Source organism: Eschscholzia californica, unplaced genomic scaffold (genome assembly GCF_041429995.1).
Source record: "Eschscholzia californica isolate CP2 unplaced genomic scaffold, dmEscCali1.0.p SCAF_5, whole genome shotgun sequence".
NCBI lineage: Eukaryota > Viridiplantae > Streptophyta > Magnoliopsida > Ranunculales > Papaveraceae > Eschscholzia > Eschscholzia californica.
The window spans coordinates 41,108,470-41,130,019 of record NW_028238472.1 but is presented as its reverse complement, the minus strand read 5'-3'; the positions used below and the strand labels follow the sequence as shown (position 1 = coordinate 41,130,019).

The 21,550-nt window shown below is 35.0% G+C and overlaps 3 protein-coding genes across 3 annotated transcripts; all 3 read right to left on the bottom strand.

Moving 5' to 3' along the window:
- Window positions 1-5,391: 5,391 nt before the first annotated feature.
- Window positions 5,392-6,580, bottom strand: LOC147539258 (auxin-binding protein ABP19a-like). Its single transcript, XM_086642372.1, has one exon. The coding sequence runs from the start codon at window positions 6,244-6,246 to the stop codon at window positions 5,620-5,622; it is 627 nt and encodes a 208-aa protein (XP_086498498.1). The 5' UTR covers window positions 6,247-6,580; the 3' UTR covers window positions 5,392-5,619.
- Window positions 6,581-11,476: 4,896 nt separating this feature from the next.
- Window positions 11,477-12,396, bottom strand: LOC147539257 (auxin-binding protein ABP19a-like). Its single transcript, XM_086642370.1, has one exon. The coding sequence runs from the start codon at window positions 12,328-12,330 to the stop codon at window positions 11,704-11,706; it is 627 nt and encodes a 208-aa protein (XP_086498496.1). The 5' UTR covers window positions 12,331-12,396; the 3' UTR covers window positions 11,477-11,703.
- A 2,868-nt stretch (window positions 12,397-15,264) lies between these two features.
- Window positions 15,265-20,977, bottom strand: LOC147539256 (oligomeric golgi complex subunit). Its single transcript, XM_086642369.1, has 11 exons — window positions 20,371-20,977; window positions 20,226-20,278; window positions 19,735-19,882; window positions 19,386-19,493; window positions 19,138-19,205; window positions 18,337-18,460; window positions 18,106-18,252; window positions 17,726-17,989; window positions 17,083-17,367; window positions 16,260-16,415; window positions 15,265-16,119 (listed from the first exon to the last, which is right to left on the bottom strand). Exons 1-11 carry the CDS (start codon window positions 20,590-20,592, stop codon window positions 15,613-15,615), a joined length of 2,082 nt encoding a protein of 693 aa, XP_086498495.1. The 5' UTR covers window positions 20,593-20,977; the 3' UTR covers window positions 15,265-15,612.
- Between the last annotated feature and the right edge of the window lie 573 nt (window positions 20,978-21,550).

Here is a 21,550-nt window from a genome sequence, read left to right as displayed (position 1 = left end):
ACTTGGTACTGGTGATGGCCCCCATACATCACAATGTATTAAGTGCAAAGGAGAATGAGACTGAGTTGTAGAAATGTCAAAAGGCAGGCATTTGCTTTTGCCTAATTGACAATAGTGACATAAAGATGGGAATTCCATTGAATCAAGTTGTATTTGATTTGAGTCATGAAGATTTTCCAAAACTCCTCTAGCAGTATGTACTAATCTCTTGTGCCACAACTCAGGAGAAGCAACTAGCATAGCATTCATGGTCTCAATTTGAGAATCACTAAATGTCTCAAAATCTATAGGATACATGTCATTGATCATAGGCCCTTCACCAATAGTAGCATTTGAGGACAGATCTTTTACCTTGTAACCCCAAGGATAGAATTCAACTTTACAATTATTATCCATTGTAAATTTTGAAATTGATAGTAGATTCTTTCTCAAATTAGGAACTAACAGTATATTATTAAGTTCAAAAGTATGAGAGGGTGTATGAACCTTAGTATCTCATTTGCTAAGAATTGATAAGGTTTTACCATTACCAACCATTACTGACTCAGATCCATGATATGATACAGAGTGAGATAGTACCTGTTGATCATTTGTCATGTGACTGGATGCTCCACTATCAACAATCCAAGAGCTAGATGATCTCTCAATGACTCTTTGTTGTTGAACCAAAACACATTCTTCATCATGATCAAATAGAATAACAACATGATATTCTTCCTTCTGTGCTTGCTGATTATCTTCTTCATATGTATTTTGATTATCATCATCAATATGAAGTCCAGTAAAGTTTTGATTCATAGTATTTCTAGATAGTGCATACCTGAATCTGCACTTACTAGCTTTGTGACCCAATTTGTGACAAATTCCACAAGGAATAGATGTGAAATCAAAATTTTTCTGCCTTTTGATTTGAAGTATGTTGAGAATTTGTTGCTTCTCTCTGATTTTGTTGTTGATTTGTTGAGTTTGAAGAAATTTCATGAGTTCTTCTAGTATTTGATTGAGTGTATTGAGTCTGACCTTGTTTAGAATAGTTTTGTCGACTGTTTTGTGCTTGTTTTGGAGTATAATTGCTTCTGTTGTTTCTGTTGAATCCTTGTTTAGCAAAATATGTTATTTGTTCATCTTGTTCTTGAGCTAACAACCATTGCTCATGATGTAGTAACCTTGACCGAAGTTCAGGAAAAGATATCTTATCTGTTCTATTATCAATCGCAATAACAAACTGACTATACTCTTTTCCTAATCCAGATAACACAATTCATATCATCTCCTTATCAGATACTTTATCATTCACTAATGTGAGTGAATCAGCTAGTGTTTTAATTCTCCTGAGATAATCTGATATAGAAGATGATCCTCTCTTGACATTTTGAATCTGTTTCGAAATAGATCCTGTTTTGCTTGTTTGCTTCATATTCTTCTGTATAAACCACTTCAAGATACTTCCAAATTTCATGAGCAGTTTTAAGACCTAGAACATCAGAAGAAACAGATCTAGAAAATGTAGCTTTGAGACATGACCTAACGAAGCTATCTTTCTTTCTCCAGTTCAGATATGCTGGATTAATGATTTCCTTTCCATCTTCGATTATCTAAACCTCTGGTTGTTTAATTGTTCCGTCTATGTATCCAATTAGATCATGACTCATAAGTAGTGTTTCGATCTGGTCTCTCCATAAAAGGAAATTTGTTTCTTCAAGTTTTTCTGATACGTAATTTGTGATGTTTAGAGTGTGTGAATTTGTTTGAGAAGATGATGAACCAGAATTACCTCCATTTATAGATTCAGATGACATTATAGCAATCTCTCAAGATTGATGAGCCTAAGCTCTGATACCATATGAGAATTCCGAAGAGAGAGAAATTGAGAAGAAGACGATGATGGAAATCAGGAGCTTAGAGAGAGAAAAAAGATTTTCTCATTAACCATAATACTGACTTACAAACAGTATTTATAGAGTAATTCTAGAGAGAGAACAAGTAACTAAGGTTATTAGAGAATAACAAACTCTAACCAACTCTTAACAAACTCTAACCAACTCTTAACAGTAATTAACAAACATTAAGAAAAGAAACTTATTCTTACACTCCCTTTACATTACTCTTTATTCTTACACTCTCATAACACCATCATCTTCAATTCATATCCTTACAGACCATATCTTGTGGAAGAGTTCAAACATTTTGTCTCTATTTTATTTATTGAATTTTAGTCTGTGGAATTGAGTTGGTTCAGACATATCACTGAAGACTTTTATTGGAACAGATTTCTGATGCAAACTTAAAGTCTTTCCAATTGCCACTGGACGAGTAAATTCGATATGAAATTAATCAACAAATACTGGGTATAGGAATATATGTATATATATTCCTCCTAAATCAATTATCCCTCTCTAGTCTCTACATTTGCTAGGATGGAAATATCATTATATTGAGATGGGATGAACATAGACATGGTGTTTTGTATTATAAACGACCTTCATTCTCAAAACTCCAACCTTTGTTGAGGAAGAAGAAACAGTTTGCCCAAGCCGTGAAAAAGGAAAAGGAATAAATACACTAATTTGGGGTTTTCAGAGTTCGATTATGAACAAGAATAACCTTCATTTCCAAAACTCTTCAACCTTCGTTCCTGACCTCCATTGTTGTACGTTTTACTTTGTTTATACTTCGAACTTATATATTTTGGATTGAGTTAGAAAGTTAAAATACGTATTAATCACGATAGAAAAATGTACAATTTTTCACTATGAAGTTGTTCATAAATTAAAGTTTGCAAGTAGATATTTTCCGTAAGCAATATACTCTATAGTAATTTTAGGCTAACACAGTCTAACTTAAAATCTTAGGTTCCTCATTGTTGCTACCGTTCATTTAAAGAAGCCACTGGGGACTAGCTGAAGTTTATGTTGGCAAGACCTCTATAACTCTTGAGGGAAATTGAGAATCTATTGGTAGTCTCCTAACGATATAAAACAAACAGCGGATGAGATCGTTCGCAACAAAATCTTTCTTCTTCCTTTTCTTTTGCAAATTGCTTAAACTTGACAAAATTGATTCCTAAGTCTCTGAAATCACTTTTGTTTTGAGATTGACGTAAACTACAAATATGAAAAGAACGAAGCAAGAACGAGTTTGGAGAGAAAATGAGAGAGAGAGAGAGAGAGAGAGAGAGAGAGAGAGAGAGAGAAGAACGTTGAAATTGAAGCAGAATAATGGAACTCAATTGATTTCCAGAAAAAGGTGGTGTCGGTGGTCGGGAGTGGTGGTAGTGTTGGTAGTGGTCAGAGGTAAGGGAGAAGATGAAAATGAGGGACAAAACGATTTTTGGTCTTAAAACAAAATTGCCCCTAGGTAAAATCTAATTAACCAGAGGCTTTATTCCCCTAAAAACTTCTTTTTAGATTCGGAAAACCTGTGGAAATCGGAAAACCGAAATCTTTTCCTTAAATTTGCACTCCACTGTGTCCCTTTGGACCTGCTTTTTATTATTAGGTGATAGAGGATCCAGAACTTATATCGCAAATGTATTGGGCCTTTGGCCGAATCATCTTTCCCCCTAAAGATACGCTTTCTTCTCACGCTTCCATTAAGGGTCCGTTTGATACGCGAGAAAATATATGAGTAAGAAAACGACTTTCTTTTCCATTAGAAAGAAAATGGATTTCTTACCTCAAAGTCAAATTTTAAGTGTTTGATAAGATAGTGAGAAAAGAAGGTGAGAAAAAGAGTGCTTTAGACAAATGTTTATTAATTATGTTTTATTTATTAATTGGACTTCTAACCAATATATAAATGTTAGGCATTTAAGGGGCGTCTTTAGAATTTAAGGGGTGGGTGTGCCTTTAGAAAAATGTTTATTAATTAGGTTTTATTTATTAATTGAAACTTTAACCAATATGTAAATGTTAGAATTTAAGAGGATGCCTTTAGAATTTAAGGGGGTGGGGGGGGGGGGGGGGGGGTACCCTTAGAATTTTAGAGTTACGGTAGGAGAGAATAGAGAGAGAAAGTTACGGGAGGAGAGAGTTATGGGAGGAGGGAGAGAGTGAGAAATCAACTTTCTCATCTAAAAGGTGGGAAAAAAATTAGACCATTTGCACACTTTTTTTTTTCTTAGGAAAACGATTTTCTTACCCAAAGTGACCAACCAAACAATGGAAAACTTATTTTCTTGGGAAAACGATTTTCTTACTCACATTTTCACACGTATCAAACGGACCCTTATATACTTTCCAATGAGAGGCGCCTTTAGCAATTTCAGAGTGCCTATAAGTATATCATACATTTCTTTTTCCGTTGATTGAACATGGTTGTGCTTCTAATACTTTCCAATATATAACCTAGAAAATCGGCCTAAACTTGTGTACGAACCTTACCCGATTGCAAAGTTTTTAGACACCTTTCTCTTCTGGCTTCATAATGAAGTGTAAGCTCGGAAGGGTTAAATGAAGGGGTGTTCATCAGTTGGATAGCCGATGTTTTGACGTTATTCAAATCATCCAGTCCATTGAACAATGAATTTTCACAACCGCACCATAACATTCATTGTTTGGTTCGTTAAACGTCCAAACCACAGTACCACACACCAAACCACTTATGAGCTGTTTAATATGGTTTTGATACTTAACCAAACGTTAGTCATTTATCACTGTAGTTCAGCACTTTTTATAACAAAGCAAAGTTCCAAAGCAATTGGTTTTTCATGATCTTTTACTTATTCAAAGTAAAAAAATATTGAAGTAAAAGTACAAAATGTTTCTATTTTGTGTTGCCGAACGAAAACGAGAGAACTTGTTAATTTTGAGTGAATTTTACAACTTATAATAGCAAGAAATAACTATCACCTTTAGTACTTGCCAATGGGTCCATTTGATTTGAGTCCTCATCCTGGACACTTCATTCTCTTGGGAATTCATATCTCGTTGTAGCTATACATGACAACGACATTATTTTGTATTCCTAAATTCCTCATTAATTTTCTATCAACCCAAATATATATAGAGGTAGAAAAGAAATGTGCTAGAATCGCATACTGTGCCTCAAATCCGTCATTAATTTGAGTCGCTTTTATTCTTTTTGATGTGTCTTATCCATTATTTAGATCAACTTTATGTTTTTTTCACACTGAAAAAATAAATTTGTTTGTCGTTAATATAATAATTTTTTAATTACTTTTTTTTTCATCAAATAATAATTTGTATTGGTGTTGGTAACATGAAGTAGCTACCAGTCAAACGTTCAGGATAATGTAACAAAAATTGTATGTACTTATGTATATACATTATAGCGTCTTCTTCAGAGTAAGCAGTTGTTAACAAATACCAACGTTCAACAAATAACATTAGAACCGAGCATCAAGAGTTTAATATATAAGAATTAAAAAGATTGATTAAGGTCTTGAACATTAATCAAAACATTATTAACAATGGCTTAGATTGCATACACAAAATGACCCACAAATTAAATCATCATTAATGACTTAAAAGAATCATACATGAACACTTACTTCATGACAAACCCTAAACCACAAAATGAACAAACCAAACAACATGAAAACAAATCAAGATAGAATTAACGAAGGAATTAATCTCTGATTAACCCAAGATTAATTAATTAACCGGTACCGCCAAGAACACCTTTAAGCTTCTTAACTTGAGCATCATCAAGGAAAGTAGTCTTCTCAACAAGTTCAGAAGGTAAGTCATTAGCAAACAAAGCAAAATCAAGAATTTGAAGACCAGGGCTAGGGTCACTAAAACTAACAAAAGCAACTGCAGTTTTTCCTTTAGCATTTATTTGAAAATGAAGTAACCCTTGAGGAAATATCATAATCTCACCCTTTTGAAGTGTTTTTAGGTAAACTTTGTTTGCTGATGAAACAAAACCAGCACAGATTGTACCTTGAACCACTAGTAGTACTTCATTAGCACTAGGATGAGTATGGAATGGAACTACACCACCAGGGGCTAAATCTAACCTAGCTAAAGATACACCTAATCCATTTAGACCCGGAAATTGATCAACGAATGCCGGTGTAACTGCAGCTTTAATGATGTTAGTTGTGTTTCCTCCCATAGTTAAGCCGGAGAAGACAAAATCATCAACGGTTACCTTTGCAGCTGGTTTGCACGGGTACCCGGAGGGAGTGGCCATGGATTTTAGGTCGGCGACACAGAAATCGAGGGCATTGGAGTAGGCAAAGAAGAGAGAAACGAGGAAGAGGAGGTGAAGAATCTTCATGGTTGAGTTCTAGCTAGTAATGCTAGTAAAATTCTGAAATTTTTGTGTGTTGTTCACTAGGGTTTTGGGTAGTGTTTATATAGGAATTCCATGCATGAGTAGAAGCAATTTGAGTCCAATGATTTTTTAGCTTTTAAGATAGGCCCATGTAGGATTTCATTTCATTGGTGAAAAAAAAATGTTGACATTTCGAACCCCTTGTGTCATGCCCATGCTGAAGTTCGAAATAACTTAATTAGAAATGTCGTAAAATCAATCTATGTTAGTAGAATAGTCTATCCAAATCAATCTTATTAACAAAAATTCTCTGCTATAACTTTTGTTACGTGAAAATTGACATATATAATATTAAATGAGACTTTGGTTTATAATTTAATGCGATTATGTCAGATACAAACTCGACATGAACTGAACCTCTAACCTTATCTTTAAAAAAACCTCTAACCTTATCATCAACATGAAACAAGCTAAAAATGGCCATAGAAAAAGGATATGGCTTTAATTTGCATTTTTATTATAGGTAGATGACAAAACCCCACTTTTATAAAGTTTTTATGTCATAATGGTGAAGCTTAATAAAATTAACCTTTTTATGAGAAAAGAAACTAGGGTTATTTCTCAAATAGTCCCCAACTTTGTGACCAGTTTCCTGCCTAGCCCCTTATTTTGTCAAAAATATCCAAATGGGCCCACACGTCCTTAATTTGCGCGCTCTCTCCTCTTACGAGGGTATTTGAGTAAATTATTTTCTCTCCCTCTCGCTTCTCATGGAATCATTCATCTCTCTGGAATGATTGTCAACAAAAGAGGGTTTTAGGGTGTTTTGAATCATGTCCTTCTCTTGAAGATGTCTTTCCCAAAACCTTTTATCAAGAACCATTATCTACAATATTTATCGAAACACTCAAAAAAAAAAAAGTAAAAATTTGTTCTCAAATTTTCACCATCAAAGGATCAGCAATCACAAAACAAACAGATAAAAAAACCAAGAACAAGAAGAACAAATTATGAACAAGAACAAATAAAAACCCTAACTCAGCCAAGCTTTGGGTCAAGGATGAACAAGACGAACAAATTAAAACAAAAAACAAATGAAAACCCTAAAGTTTCGCTTCAACCGACCTTTGCTTCAAGGGAGTTGTGCTTTAATCAAGTTGAACAAACTGTACACGATTTAGAAAAGAGAAGAATATAACTACTTTGGTTTTTAGTTGTCGATCGTAGTTCTTCAATCTTCATCTCTCTTTGTGCTTTGCGCTTTCTCTCTGCTCTTAGGGTTTGTTGAAATTCGATGGGATTTGGGGAAGAAAAGAAGCCGAAATTCTAAAGGCACCCCTCAAATGCTTAACATGATATAACCTTCTAAAGGCACTCTCCTGATTTTCCAACTTCCCATTCAAACACTTCAACTTTGATTTCACATTTGAACAACTTGATTTTCTTTCCCGTGAGAAACACTTGATTTTTTCATCTACATACTTTCTCACGTATCAAACGGACCCTAAATTTGCACTCCACTCTGTCTCTATGGACCTGCCCTTTACTTAGGGGGTGCGGATTTATATACCTAAATAATTTTTTTTTTGCAAACACAATGACTAATAAAATACTTATATTCATTAATTATATTGATACATCAACGATTACAAACGCAATTGACCTCTACGAGAGTTCATATTTTGAAATGTTCGCATAATCGACACATTGTCAATTGCACTAAAAATTTATTTTTCAATAAAGACTCCTAAACAATCATTTAGCCACGCATATCTCATCCTGTTTCTTAAGCGTGTTTTAACTAGCTTCATAGCTGAAAAAGCTCTTTCAGCAGAGGCAGTTGCAACCGGCAAAGTTAGTGATAAGCAAATAAACTAAATGATATGCTTTATCCCTCTTAGTTTCCACCAATGTTCTAGCAAGAGCTCCAATTCCATCTAAATTTGAGAAATCGTCATTGTGCCTCATATCGTAAATGTAATTATCAAGCTGAGAACTTAGTAGCATAGTGTCAAGACTACTGAAATCTGACGGACAAAATTCAGCAAAACGCATCAACTAACTTTTGTCGAAAAGAGCAAAATCTCTAGATGGACTCAAACATGCCATACAACGGAGCAACTAGGTATTCTTCTCAGTGAAACGAGCATTTAATTCTTGAAGTTGCATATCAATAACGGTATTGAAAATCTCCTTTTTGATAGTGATACAAGTTTGTAATTTGTTGTGCATTCCTTCTGCTTCTCCCTTGTACTATGTACGAACCATTAAGATCACAATATTATGTTTTTCACAAAAAGTACAAACATTCAAGACCAATGATGACCACTCATGGTCTCGTACATATTGGATTCTAGATTTTGATGACTCAACAAAATCCATGGCAGTCACAATATCTTGGTCTTTTCTTTGTAGTACTTGTGACAATTCATTTGTTATTCCCAACAAAAGCTTCATCAAATGTAAACAAAATATGAACTCAAAAGTTTGCATCTTGGATAACAAATTTATTGTTTCCCTCTTTTGATCCACTTTAGCAGAATGTGTAGCAATAACTTCAAGGACGTTTATCACAGAAATGAACATGAAAGGTTCTAACAAAGATGCCAAACTGTTATAGTGTGAACCCCAACGAGTAGCTCCAGATCGCCTAAGACTTGTTTCTTGATTTAAACCTTGTCCAGTTATAAGGTCTCCGAGTTCATTTGCTTCTAATTTTTTTGTTTTTTGTATAATGTTAAGCATACTTTGTCGTTTGCACGATCCTCCAATAACATTAATCATTTGTCCGACTAAATGGAAAAGTAAGTTCATACTCACATGATTATCCGCTAGTGATACCAAACATAGTTGCAGCTGATGAGCAAAGCAGTGGACATATTAAGCACATGGATTTTGCTCTAAAATAAAGGCTTTTAGACCATTATACTCTCCTTGCATGTTACTAGCTCCGTCATATCCTTGGCCTCGCAAACGAGAATACATAAATCATATCTGCACAAAAATGAATCTAATGCCATTTTTAAACTTTTAGCGCAAGTATCTGTCACATGCTCAACCCCTAAAAACCTCTCAATAACACGCCCTTCGATGTTCACATAACGAATCACAATAGCCATTTGTTCCTTTATAGAAATATCTCGTGCTTCATCAATCAAAATAGAGAAGGGAGCATCACCGAGATCACTAATAATCCACTTAATAGTTTCATATGCACATGAATAAGCAATATGTTTTTGAATATTAGGAGCAGCCAATTTCAAATTTATAGCAGCATTTTCAAATGTAATTGCATCAATTTCTGGACAATTTCGAACAAAATAAACAAAATGCAGCATCTTTTTCAACACTATATTCTAACCACTCTTGATGATCATTAAACCATGACGGAATGAAACGTCTTCCATTATTGTCTTTAGAAAAATTATGGTCCTTTGGTTGAAATGGACCACGTTGTAAATAATGTCTGAGAATTTCATCTCTATATTTGGATTCATGATTTGAAATTGGTAATCTAAACCCCGGATCAATTGGTAAAGATGATAAATTAAATTCGAGAGGACTTACCAATGTCGGAGTCGGTTCCAATGTTGGAGTCGGTCCCGGTGTTGGAATAGAAAATAACGTTGGAGTCGAGTCCGGAACTTCCGTAGTTGAACTTGATGAACCCAAAGAAAATTTTCTTTTAAAATACCTTTCCATAATTACTAGTTGAACTTGAATACTTGATTAGATGAATAAGAAGAAGAAGAAGTAGTAGAGGAGAAGCGATTTTGGTGTGGTTTGAGATGAAGAAATGAGAGATGTATATATAGAGGTAGAAAATTGTGTAGTTGGATAGATGAATTGAAGCTTATAGAGGTTTAGGGGTAGATGAATTGAATTTTATAGGATTTATGGTAGATGATTTGAAGTTTATAAGGAAGATGAATTGGGGTTTGTAGGAGGTTTATGGTAGATGAATTGAAGTTTATAGAGTTTAAGGGTAGATGAATTGAAGTTTGTAGGGGTTTATGGTAGACGAATTGAAGTTTTAGAGTTTAAGGTAGATAAATTGAAGTTTGTAGGAGTTTAGGGTAGATGAATTGAAGTTTGTAGGGTTTAAGAAATTTGAATTGATTTTAGATAGGTTAGCAGTTGAATTGATTATATTATAAAAAAAAAGTAAATTGGGGGCAGCTGTGTTCAAACCCGTCCCACACTGGTTCCCATTGCCCAGAAGCTTGTCATTTCTACAATCAGGCCACTCTCTAACTTTGTCATTACAATGCACGGTCACTTACATATACATAAAAGCACAAATACTTCAAAAATAAAGTTTAAAATGTAGGTGCTAGGTTTCAAACTCATGCGGTCACTTACATATACATAAAAGCACAAATACTTCAAAAATAAAGTTTAAAATGTAGGTGCTAGGTTTCAAACTCATGCCCTTCAGGTCAAGGTGATTTGAAACCCATACTTCAACCGTTACGCCAAATCTTCATGTCATTATCACACATTGTTATATACATATGCATATATACCTACATGTATAAAAAAAAATTATAACTACTAGTACTACTATTTTTTTTCGGGAGGATCGAGGGGGTGCGGCCGCACCCCCATGGATCCGCCCCTGCATAGAACTTGTTCTTAATTTTGAGTGAATTTTGCAACTTATGATAGCAACTAATAACTATTACCGTTCAACAAAAAAAACCGTAATAACTATCACCTTTAGTACTTGCCAGTGGATCCATTTGATTTGAGTCCTCATCATTCTCTTGGGAATTCATATCTCGTTGCAGCTACACATGACAATGACATTATTTTGTATTCCTAAATTCCTAATTAGTTTTTCATCCAACCCACATATATAGGCAAGGAAATATGCTAGAATTGCATATTGTGCTTCGAATCCCTCATTTCTTTTATACTTTTTTGATGTATCCTATCTATTAGTTAAATCACTTGTATGGTTTTCACGGCAAAAATAAATTTATTTGCCTTTAACATGATTATTTTCTTATCTAATTTTTTTCATCAAGCAATAATTTGCATCACTGCTGGTAACAAGAAGTAGCTACCAGTGCAACGTTCAGGATAGTGTAACAAAAATTGTATGTAGTTAGGTATATACATTATAGCGTCTTCTTTAGAGTAAGCAGTTGTAAATAGATGCGACATTCAACAAATAACATTAGAACCCACAATCAAGAGTTTGATATAGTATAAGAATTAAAAAGATTGATTAAGCTCTTGAACATTAATCAAAATATTATTATAACAATGGCTTATATTGCATACACACAATGACCCACAAATATAATCACCATTAATGATTTAAAAGAATCATACATGAATACTTACTTCACAAACCCTAAACCACAAAATGAACAAACCAAACACCATGAAAACAAATCAAGGTAGAATTAACAAAGGAATTAATCTCTGATTAACCCAAGATTAATTAATTAATTAACCGGTACCGCCAAGAACACCTTTAAGCTTCTTAACTTGAGCATCATCAAGGAAAGTAGTCTTCTCAACAAGTGCAGAAGGTAAGTCATTAGCAAACAAAGCAAAATCAACAATTTGAAGACCAGGGCTAGGGTCACTAAAACTAACAAAAGCAACTGCATTTTTTCCTTTAGCATTTATTTGAAAATGAAGTAACCCTTGAGGAAATACCATAATATCACCCTTTTGAAGTGTTTTTAGGTAAACTTTGTTTGCTGATGAAACAAAACCACAACAGATTGTACCTTGAACCACTAGTATTACTTCACTAGCACTAGGATGAGTATGGAATGGAACTACACCACCAGGGGCTAAATCTAACCTAGCTAAAGATATACCTAATCCATTTAGACCCGGAAATTGCTCGACGAATGCCGGTGTAACTGCAGCGTTGATGAGGTTAGTGGTGTTTCCTCCCATAGCTAAGCCGGTGAAGGCAAAATCGTCAACGGTTACATTTGCAACTGGTTTGCATGGGTACCCGGAGGGAGTGCCCATGGATTTTAGGTCGGCGACACAGAAATCCATTGCGTTGGAGTAGGCGAAGAGGAGAGAAAAGAGGAAAAGGAAATGAAGTATCTTCATGGTTGAGTTCTAGCTAGTAAAACTCTGAAATTTTTGTGTGTTGTTCACTAGGGTTTTGGGTAGTGTTTATATTAGGAATTCCATGCATTATTAGTAGCAATTTAAGTCCAATGATATTTAGCTTTTGAGATAGGCCCATGTAGGATTTCACTTTAGTGGTGAAAAAAAATTGACATTTCGAATCCGTTCTATCATTCCCATGTTGAAGTTCGAAATAACTTAATTAGAAATGCCGTTCACTTTTATTTAGTGTTAGTCTAAATCAATCTATTTTAGTAGAAGTGTATATTCATTCTTTGTATTTTCTTTATTTCTTAAGGGTAGTTTTGTCCTTTTATCTTTTTAATACTTGTCTATATAATAGAAGCTACAGTCCCTCATTAGGGTATCTTGACCTTATCAATTACAGAATGGTCTATCCAAATCAATTATATTAACAAAAATTCTCTGCTATAACTTTTGTTACGTCAAAATTGACATTTATAATATTAAATAAGACATTGATTTAAAATTTAAAACAGTTATGTCAAATTGACAGATTGTGAATATCCTGGCATATCATCAACATGAAACAAGCCAAAAAATGTCTACAGAAAAGGGTATGGCTTTAATTTGCACTTTTATTATAGGTGGATGACAAAACCCCACTTTTATGTCAAAAGAAACTAACACAAATTTCTTATAAAATGAAGGAAAGAGAACTTAATCTTTTCCATTACTATGAACAGCAAGTTGAAGAAGAGGCTGAAGAACCAAACAATTGAATAAAGAGAGAGAATCTCAAAGTGGTCCATGAGAGCACATGGGAGAGAGAGAGAGAGAGAAGAAGCCATATGACAGCTAAAATGTGTCTGTGCAAATCTAATTGACTTTGAATACCAACCATAAAAATTTGTGGTGTTATAGGGATGCCCTTTCTTCCAGGATTTCTATATGCTAAACAAAAAAAAAAAAACCTTTTCTTAATCCTTGTTCTCATAGGAAAACCTAGATGTAATCCAAAATGAGATACCAAATCCAAACACTGCCTTGAATTGTTCTGTAAAATTCTCATTCTAGTAAAGAAGTATTTTTTTTGTTGAAACATACTTAGAAATGTTCAAAAATGGTTTTCACGTTGATTTCGTAGATAAGAATGTACTTTCATTAGAATATATTTTTTTCAAATAATATTTAGATTGAGGTCTGGTTTCCTATTATACCCCAAATTTTGAATTTTTAAATTATCCTCCCAAAGAAAAAAGCACAACATTGGTAATTTTCCTTTAAAATAGATATTTTCCCTACTATGATTTTTGTTAACAAGAAACTCGTAAAGTATCGCGACAACGAAACTGTAATGGAATGTGACTCACTGTCTATATATCGTTTCACTTTCTGAGAACACGAGGGACATGATATATTGATATATACTAGTGCTTCACAGTCGTATATTCGTGCTTCACAGTAGCTAAATCTAGATATTTTTGGAATGTGACCCACTGTCTATATATGGTTTCACTTTCTGAGAATATGCTATATACTCGTGCTTCACGGTAGTGAAGTCTAGATATTTCATGAATGAAGATGCATGCCTCTTAAACTTAATTTTATTTGAATTGTAGTTAGATTTTGGATTGAAATTTAAATAATTGATGACAATTTCTCTTGTCCATACCAAAACCAAAAGGAAGGGTAGTTAGGAATTGGGGATAAAGATAAGGTTGCATGTGATTGGTTAGCCCACTCCTTTGATCTTCTTTTACCATTCAAAAACAAAACCTAACCTTATCATTTTCAATATCCCCATTATGAATTTCTTACCTCTCTTTTTCTCCACAGGCAAAAATTGGATCCATTATGTCTTTGTTTGGTAACTAGGTTCATACAAATATTTATATTCTTGTGAAAAAATAGTTCTATTAACTTGATTGTGTTATATGGACCAATTCGTACACGGCTATGACTTTAGGGCTTCCAAAAAAAGTACCCGGAGAATAAAAACTTTGATCAATTATAATTGACTTAAGGGACATCTTCATTTTGAGTCTAAAAATTGATTTTGTTTTTGTTTTTTGTTCCTAAATCTCCAACTCGTGTCCTCTCTTCATCTCTTTCTTCCTCATTCTCTCTTAGTGTTCCCTTTTGAGAGGAACCCCCTTCGTCTGAGACTATACATCTTGTGGCCAGTCGGCCACGAAACATTTCATTGCCATCCGACTACAAAAGTCATAAGCCCTCAAGGAGGGCTTTGCTGAAACCCTTCTCAAGGACCCCTTCGCCACAGAGAGAGAGAGTCTATGAAATGACAGGGAGGGAGTCTATGGAATGACAGAATGGAATGACAGAAACACAGGGTGGAAGTGCCTGCCGGACTCCCTAAAATTAGTGTACCAAGTTGAGGCATTAAGTTCAACCTCAAGTCCTGCCCAGGAATTGATGACCCGGATTCCAATCGCTTCTCCCTGAACCTGATGGAAGAAATATGGTCTTTCGGTATATTCAATCTTCCACAACTTTATCACGAAAAGTTATAATCGTTACAACAGTTTCTTCATGTGACACAAGCACTGTTTTTTTTTTTGGAAGTCGACTACGATCAATGTATGTCGTTGCATTTGGCATTGATACATCAAAGATGTGATAAGCTCAATAACCGCCCACTCAAACTCTAACAGAACCGGGCCTATAGCCCAACTAAACAATGGCCTAAAGCCCAACTAAACAATGGCCTAAAGCCCAACTACATTATTTATACCCTAATAACCCAATCCAAATAAACCAAATATTCCACTTTCTCTGTATTCAAACCTGGGACCTCCAGGGCTTTCTGGAGTTTTTGTCCAACACCTTGGAACCACTTGGGCTACCAACTGTTGACGTGACACAAGCACTGTTGAAAAACATCCAGGAACACTTGGTGGAAAATTGTGACAGCAAAAAACAACCTTGTTCTTTTACATATAAAGAGGTTATAACATATATAACAGTTACAACGGTTACATGGCTAAATTCGTTTTTTCCGATAATACAAAAGAATAACAATGAAGTATAGTAACTGCAATACAAGTACAACCATCTTAAAGCATTGTTTGATCCACAATATAATGTAAGAAATATTTCCTGCACAAAGGAAGTCTAAAATGCACAAAAATGAAACTCCTCATTATAAATTTAATCTGAAGTATATTTTTCTTTAAAACAAAAACAATCGAAGAAAAAAAAAAGAGAAAGAAAAACAATATAGTCTCTGATGAGACTTGGGTAGAACTAAACGAAGAGAGTAATATATGAGGATCGAGTTTAAATTCCTAAAATGGTTCTGATCTGATCGGGTGGATAACTAGTCAAAGATTTGGGTTCTGGGTAGTTGTTCTTCGGATCCATGATAGCGTTATAAACAAGTTCATAAGCATCACCAAGTGATCTAGCTACCCGGATACAAGCTTCTGATCGGAGTCGAGGATCTTGCATTTGCTCAAATTCTGGAAGAGAACCATCACTTCCTAGTACAAGACTGAAGAAAGCTCTCAAACTCTCTGAAACTGAAACTGGTGACATGTTTTCTACCTCAGCTAGAGGTTTACTTTCTTCTGCGTTCATCAAATTCTGGATTTGAGAAATTTTGTTTGATAAACCGCACTTCTTTAGGATGGAATCTACCTCTTTTTCGACGAGGATATTTATGTGTTTTTCGATCATGGACCCGAGGTTCTTCACGTATTCCTTGGCAACATCGTGGCCTAGTAATGGTTGCTTGATTGCGGACAAGCAGTTGACGAGGAAAATCTTTGATGACATTTCGTTGTTCTGAGTTCGTAAAGCCAGTAACTAGATGTTATGCATATGTATTAAATATATATATATATATATATATATATATTTATAGAGAGAGAGAGAGAGAGAGAAGATTTTGTAAGAGTAGGGGAAGATGCAAGTATTTGTCTAACCTGAGAGGATGAGTTAGAACTGCTGTCGTTTAGAATTGCATCGACTGATGTCGAAGAACTTGAACTGAATTGGCCTGAACCAGAGCTTGTTCTACTTCTCCTTAATGGGTTGATTACCCTTTTTGTTTTATGTGCTTCTGCAGCTTGCTCACACATCTGAGACAATGTAAATTTTCAAATTGAAAAACTAATATCATCCCTTGGCTTAATTTGGTAATTGGTATATACAAATTAGAAAGCGAGAGCGAGTGAAACAAAAATTTAGCAGTAAACTCAAGTTAGTGTTAGAGGTGCAAAGACTCAAATTGCCGTTTCTTGGCAACAGTGGATACAAATGTCAACACCCCTTGCCTCAAGTGATTACCAAGTTGGTTTTCACCCTCTAGGTCTCGGATTAGAATAACGGATTCATACCCCTTAAAGTGTGCAGGCATTTCAAAGAAAAGGAATGGATTCAAACTATTCCCAATCTAATTTGTCTAACTAAATAGAACTAAACATAACAATTTTCTAGTTTAAGGCTAAATCTGGTTTCTTCGACCCTGCTTAGTTTTTAATTATCAGGAGCAGATATGTGTAAAGTTGTGCAATCAAGGCCATTTATACTCTGCATTATAGGACCTCCATTTTGATAATTGGAATGGGTACCTGAATCGGACACTGCACTCACTTCAGGGGGTATAATCTGAGATTTGGTAAATACATAGTTTCTTGCATCACAATCGTATTAGAACTATAACTTATCCCTTTAGGTTAGTGTAATTTGTGTATAATGTAAGAACGGTTGATTCATAAGTACAAAGAAAACATGAGAAAAACATACCTGTACTACTGGATCTAGTAAAGCAGAGATCACAGGCTCAAACTCAGGCTTCTTCCCTGAAGCAGGAACCATCATGCTGTTATAAGTGTCGATTATTTCTAGTGATAGAGAGACTCCTTCTCTCACTACTGGTGGGGGTGATAGATCAATTGCAACAAGGGGAGGATATCTCAATAGCTTGTCTCCTCTAGTCTTGAGAATATCAAAGAAAGTTTTTTGAGCAGCATCGTTGAGTACCCAAAGTGTATTACAAAGGGCTGTTTCTCTGCTAATCAAGTCTGAAACCTGTAGAAGAATAACCAGAGATAAGAGGGAGAAAAAGTAACAAGCAGATATAAAAGTAAGGTGGTTGTTTTTTTCCTCAAAAAATCTGAATCTGAAAATCGTTAACATTTATGTCCGTCTTACATATTATACATTAGTTGATGCATATGTTTATCTCTTTGATAAACCAGATCTTAAAACAAGTATTCCTTCAGAAACAGACATATTTTAGAGCTGAAAAGTAGTGCATTTGAGATCAAAACTTGTATGAAGATCTAACTTAGACAGATAAAAGGATACAAAACTCATGTTCTAAAATTAAATGAGATTTCAGATTTGGGAAAAACAAGACACTACCAAAGGCATGAGTTTAACTCACAGTGTAGCAGTAGAACTCCAGTGTATTGCTAAGCTTGTATGCAACTATAAGACTAGGTTGAGATTGCAAAACTTGCTCAACTCTCACTTTAAATGGCCGACAAACTCCTTCAAATATTCTATCTAGAACAAACGTTATGTCTGATTCGACATTTGTAGATTCACTTTCTGTTTTCTTTGAGAACTTTCGAGCAGTTGGTCCAGTATCTACCATTGCATCTGGGTCAAGTAATACGAAGACAAGCTCTCTTTCAGAGGCCAAGGCCTAATACAAAGAGCAAAAAGAGATAATGATCAGTATTACCTCAATACTTCAGATTAATACAATGCTTCCTTCTCTTGGTAAAACAAAAACTGCAACCTCAAGGAAAGGAAGCAAACCTGATGTAGCCATCCCAACATATCACCCACATAGCGCAAGGGATCATGAGCATGAACTTCAATTGGTCTGGGGAGTCCTCCTGGTCCTCCCCGAGTAAGAGCGCTAATAAACCTTCTAAATAATGCATTATGTCTCATATTTGCTACCTGAATGATGAAGAAATCATGTCAAAATACCTAAATTTTGAGGAATTGGAAGATAACATCAAATCAAATATTGTACATAATCACCTCTTCTGCACAGTACTTAAAAAGGACTGGCCTTTCTTTAAGGCACCTCACGGCGGTCTTTAGAAGCTCACTAACTTCAGGATTATCGGTATCACCGAGTCTGCGACATTCCGCTTGAACCCACCTGCAGAAAGAGATATTATGAGTAAATGAATAACTAAAAAAGAGGAAATTGAATCGAGACAAATCTGATATGGAGAGACTTGATACAAGTCGGGAGCTCCAACAACTGATAGACAAGAAACTGGAAATTGACAGAAAAATCAAAAGGTAAAACCTTAAAAATCGGGATTTAGTCCAAATCGGGAATGCTTACAAGTTACAACTACTATTCAATGGTTTAACATCATTTCAAGCAGGAGTTCACTGCAATGTTTCTAGTAACTCTCTGAAGTGTTCAAACTTAATAAACAGAATACTCAGGGGGTGTATGTGTTTCTGTCGGAATAAAAATTTGAAAGAATAAATGGCAGAGTTCTATATGTTTGAGTTTTTCTAAAGTAGATAATTTTTACTGGAAAATTTATCTCTGTGTGAAGTGCTTCTGTATCTAAGTAGATGTTTGACGCTTCACAATTTCTAAATCATATTGTTTGCTAGTTTTTTGTGAGAGAATGGAAATGCTAAATATAAGAAATAAAAAGTTTCATAACGAACTCTGAAAAGACAAGGCACAAAGAGGTTTAAAAATATTTGATACTGTTCACATTCTTGTAAAGATATCATACTGTGAAGTCATAAGAAGGGTTTGAAAAGTTTGAAAATGCTTAGTAAATTTCTCTATTTTAGGAGAAGCTTCACCTGCAAAGGCGCTCATATGCTCCCTCTTGGTATACAGCCATCATATCCATTAGCTCCAGACCTGCTCGCTGGAACGAATAGGTGAATGAGTTAGAAAAGGTGGGTAGCGATTTTTTTCAGAAACCTAATTTCTATTCGATAGTCAATTTACTCAGCTCACAACCAAGTTTAGCCCGAAACAACGAAATGGCCAAGGCACATAAGTTTCGTTATAGATTTAGAGGATTAAAAGTTCATAGATAGAGAACCTGGTGATGTGTCCTGAGTAATATCTTGCAATTGGCATGAATTTCTTGAACATGAGAAAGAGCCTTGAAAAAGTTGTCGTCCAGATCTTCTTCCCTCAGGGCAGTTATCTGCAATAGAAGAAGAAAAACCATTAAACCCAATGCGGTATACCAACATGAAAACGTGTTAAGTTTTGTGGTCATCCAACTCATAACCAATTGACAATGAGTGAAGAGGACCTAGACATTACATTCTTGGTTACTAGATCGCCTTTCTCTCATGTGGGACTATTCTCACAAAAACGATGAAAAGCTACCAATAAGAGGTAGACCATACTGACAAATAGTCCATCATCATTATCTTCCTTACCTCCTCGTTAGAAAGCTGATAATCTCGAAGAAAGAAAGAAACAATTTCTTGACGTTGAGTAGTAATCTCGAGTTCCTGCTTGAGCCTCTCTGTCGTACTAACGATATCCCCAGTACTCGCACTACAACTGCTTAATGCCTTTGCAATACTAACAAGTTTCAATAGGAAGGAAAAAAAAACAAGTTATAGTAAGTTTTTAGATGACTATCCAAATTGTACTAGAAGTCTCTCACTAAGATTTCATAATATTTTTTTTGATGAAAAACTTCAATGTACCCATCGATCTGTAATCTACTCACATTTCCATGAATCGAAATCACAGATCGACAATAGATTCAATCTTTTAACACAATCTCATAGATAATGGCGATGTTTAAGCCAAAAAAATGCCTAACTACAAAACCTAATTACAAGGTGGATCCATCAAAATCATAAAAAAAACTTCTTAAAAACGAATTTAGAAGGGAAGAATAATTTGGGGATCAACTTACTTGTCACAACATTCAGCTAATGCGTTAACTTCCTCTTCAACTCGATCCAAAGCCTATAAAAAACGAGTAGATTGCAGAATAATTAAGAAGAGAAGATAATTTGTTCTAGAGAGAGAAAGTGAGTGAGAAAGAATGATTAACGAACCTGTTGAGCAGAATCAGAAGCGGAGAGAAATTCAAGATTGATAGAAAGAGAACGTTTTTCAATAGTTGATCTAAGATTTCTACGAGATTGAGGTGTATTATCTGTGTAGAAAGATGATAGAGTGTTGAGAGAAGCTAATAGATCAGGTGAATCTGTTCTAGATTCTAATACTTTCTTCAGTTTTCTTGATAATCCTGGTGCTAGGGTTGTTGTTCCCGCCATTTTTGCTCTCTCTTCTTCCTCTGGTTTACTTGTATCTTCTTCTACTCCTCGACTTCGATTAATTGTATCTTCTTCTTCTTCTTCTTCTTCTTCTTCTTCTTCTTCTTCTTCGCTTCTTTCTTTCGGCAGTTAAACGGGTCTTAATCTTTCACATGGGTCGGATCTTTCTCTATGTATTGTACGTAAATGTCTTTCTCATGCTTGCTTGCTTGCTCGCTCGCTCATCAGTGTCTTTCAGACTCCGAATCTTGCAACGCCCCTTGTCATGAGTTTGTGGGTCGAAATACTTATAGACTTTTCCGAGTCTCGGATTTTCGAATTTTGGATTTCGAGAATTTTAGCGTACTAAGTTCTTTTAATCTTATCATCTTTTCGATCTATGCTTATAGATCTTCGATGCCCAAAATGACATTTTATCCTTTTGTGTGTGGTCTTTTATTGAGTCAGTTCGCAACTGTTTTACAACATCTTTATGTCGTACTCAATCTCTTGTATGTACTCTGCATACCGACCTGGAAAGCTTGTTACTCCCATTTACCTTCTTGAAATTTCGTGATTCAAGATTTTCTTCATTCCTTAGGAATCAAACTACTTTGATTACCTCTATGAATCGAAGATTCTAACTCTTGCGTGCTTTTAATCCGTTGATGGATTTCTGAAGCATCCTTATAGACATAACTGGACTAGAAGAATCTCATTCGTCTTGTATAGTTTCGGGAAACATGAATGTTTCCATCCTTCTCAATTTTCTTCTATGGAAAATTAATTTAGGTATTCCATTGACTTAAATTAGCAAGTTACATGATGAGATATGGATTCCATATTGTTTTCACTTGATGCCAAAAACTAGAATCAATTTCCGTCTCTGCGCAGGTCTTCTATCTCCCCGGAAAGAATTTAATCTTCTGAGTCTTTGAGTGGCCTTAAGGGCTTTTGAACAACAATTTGGAATATTCTC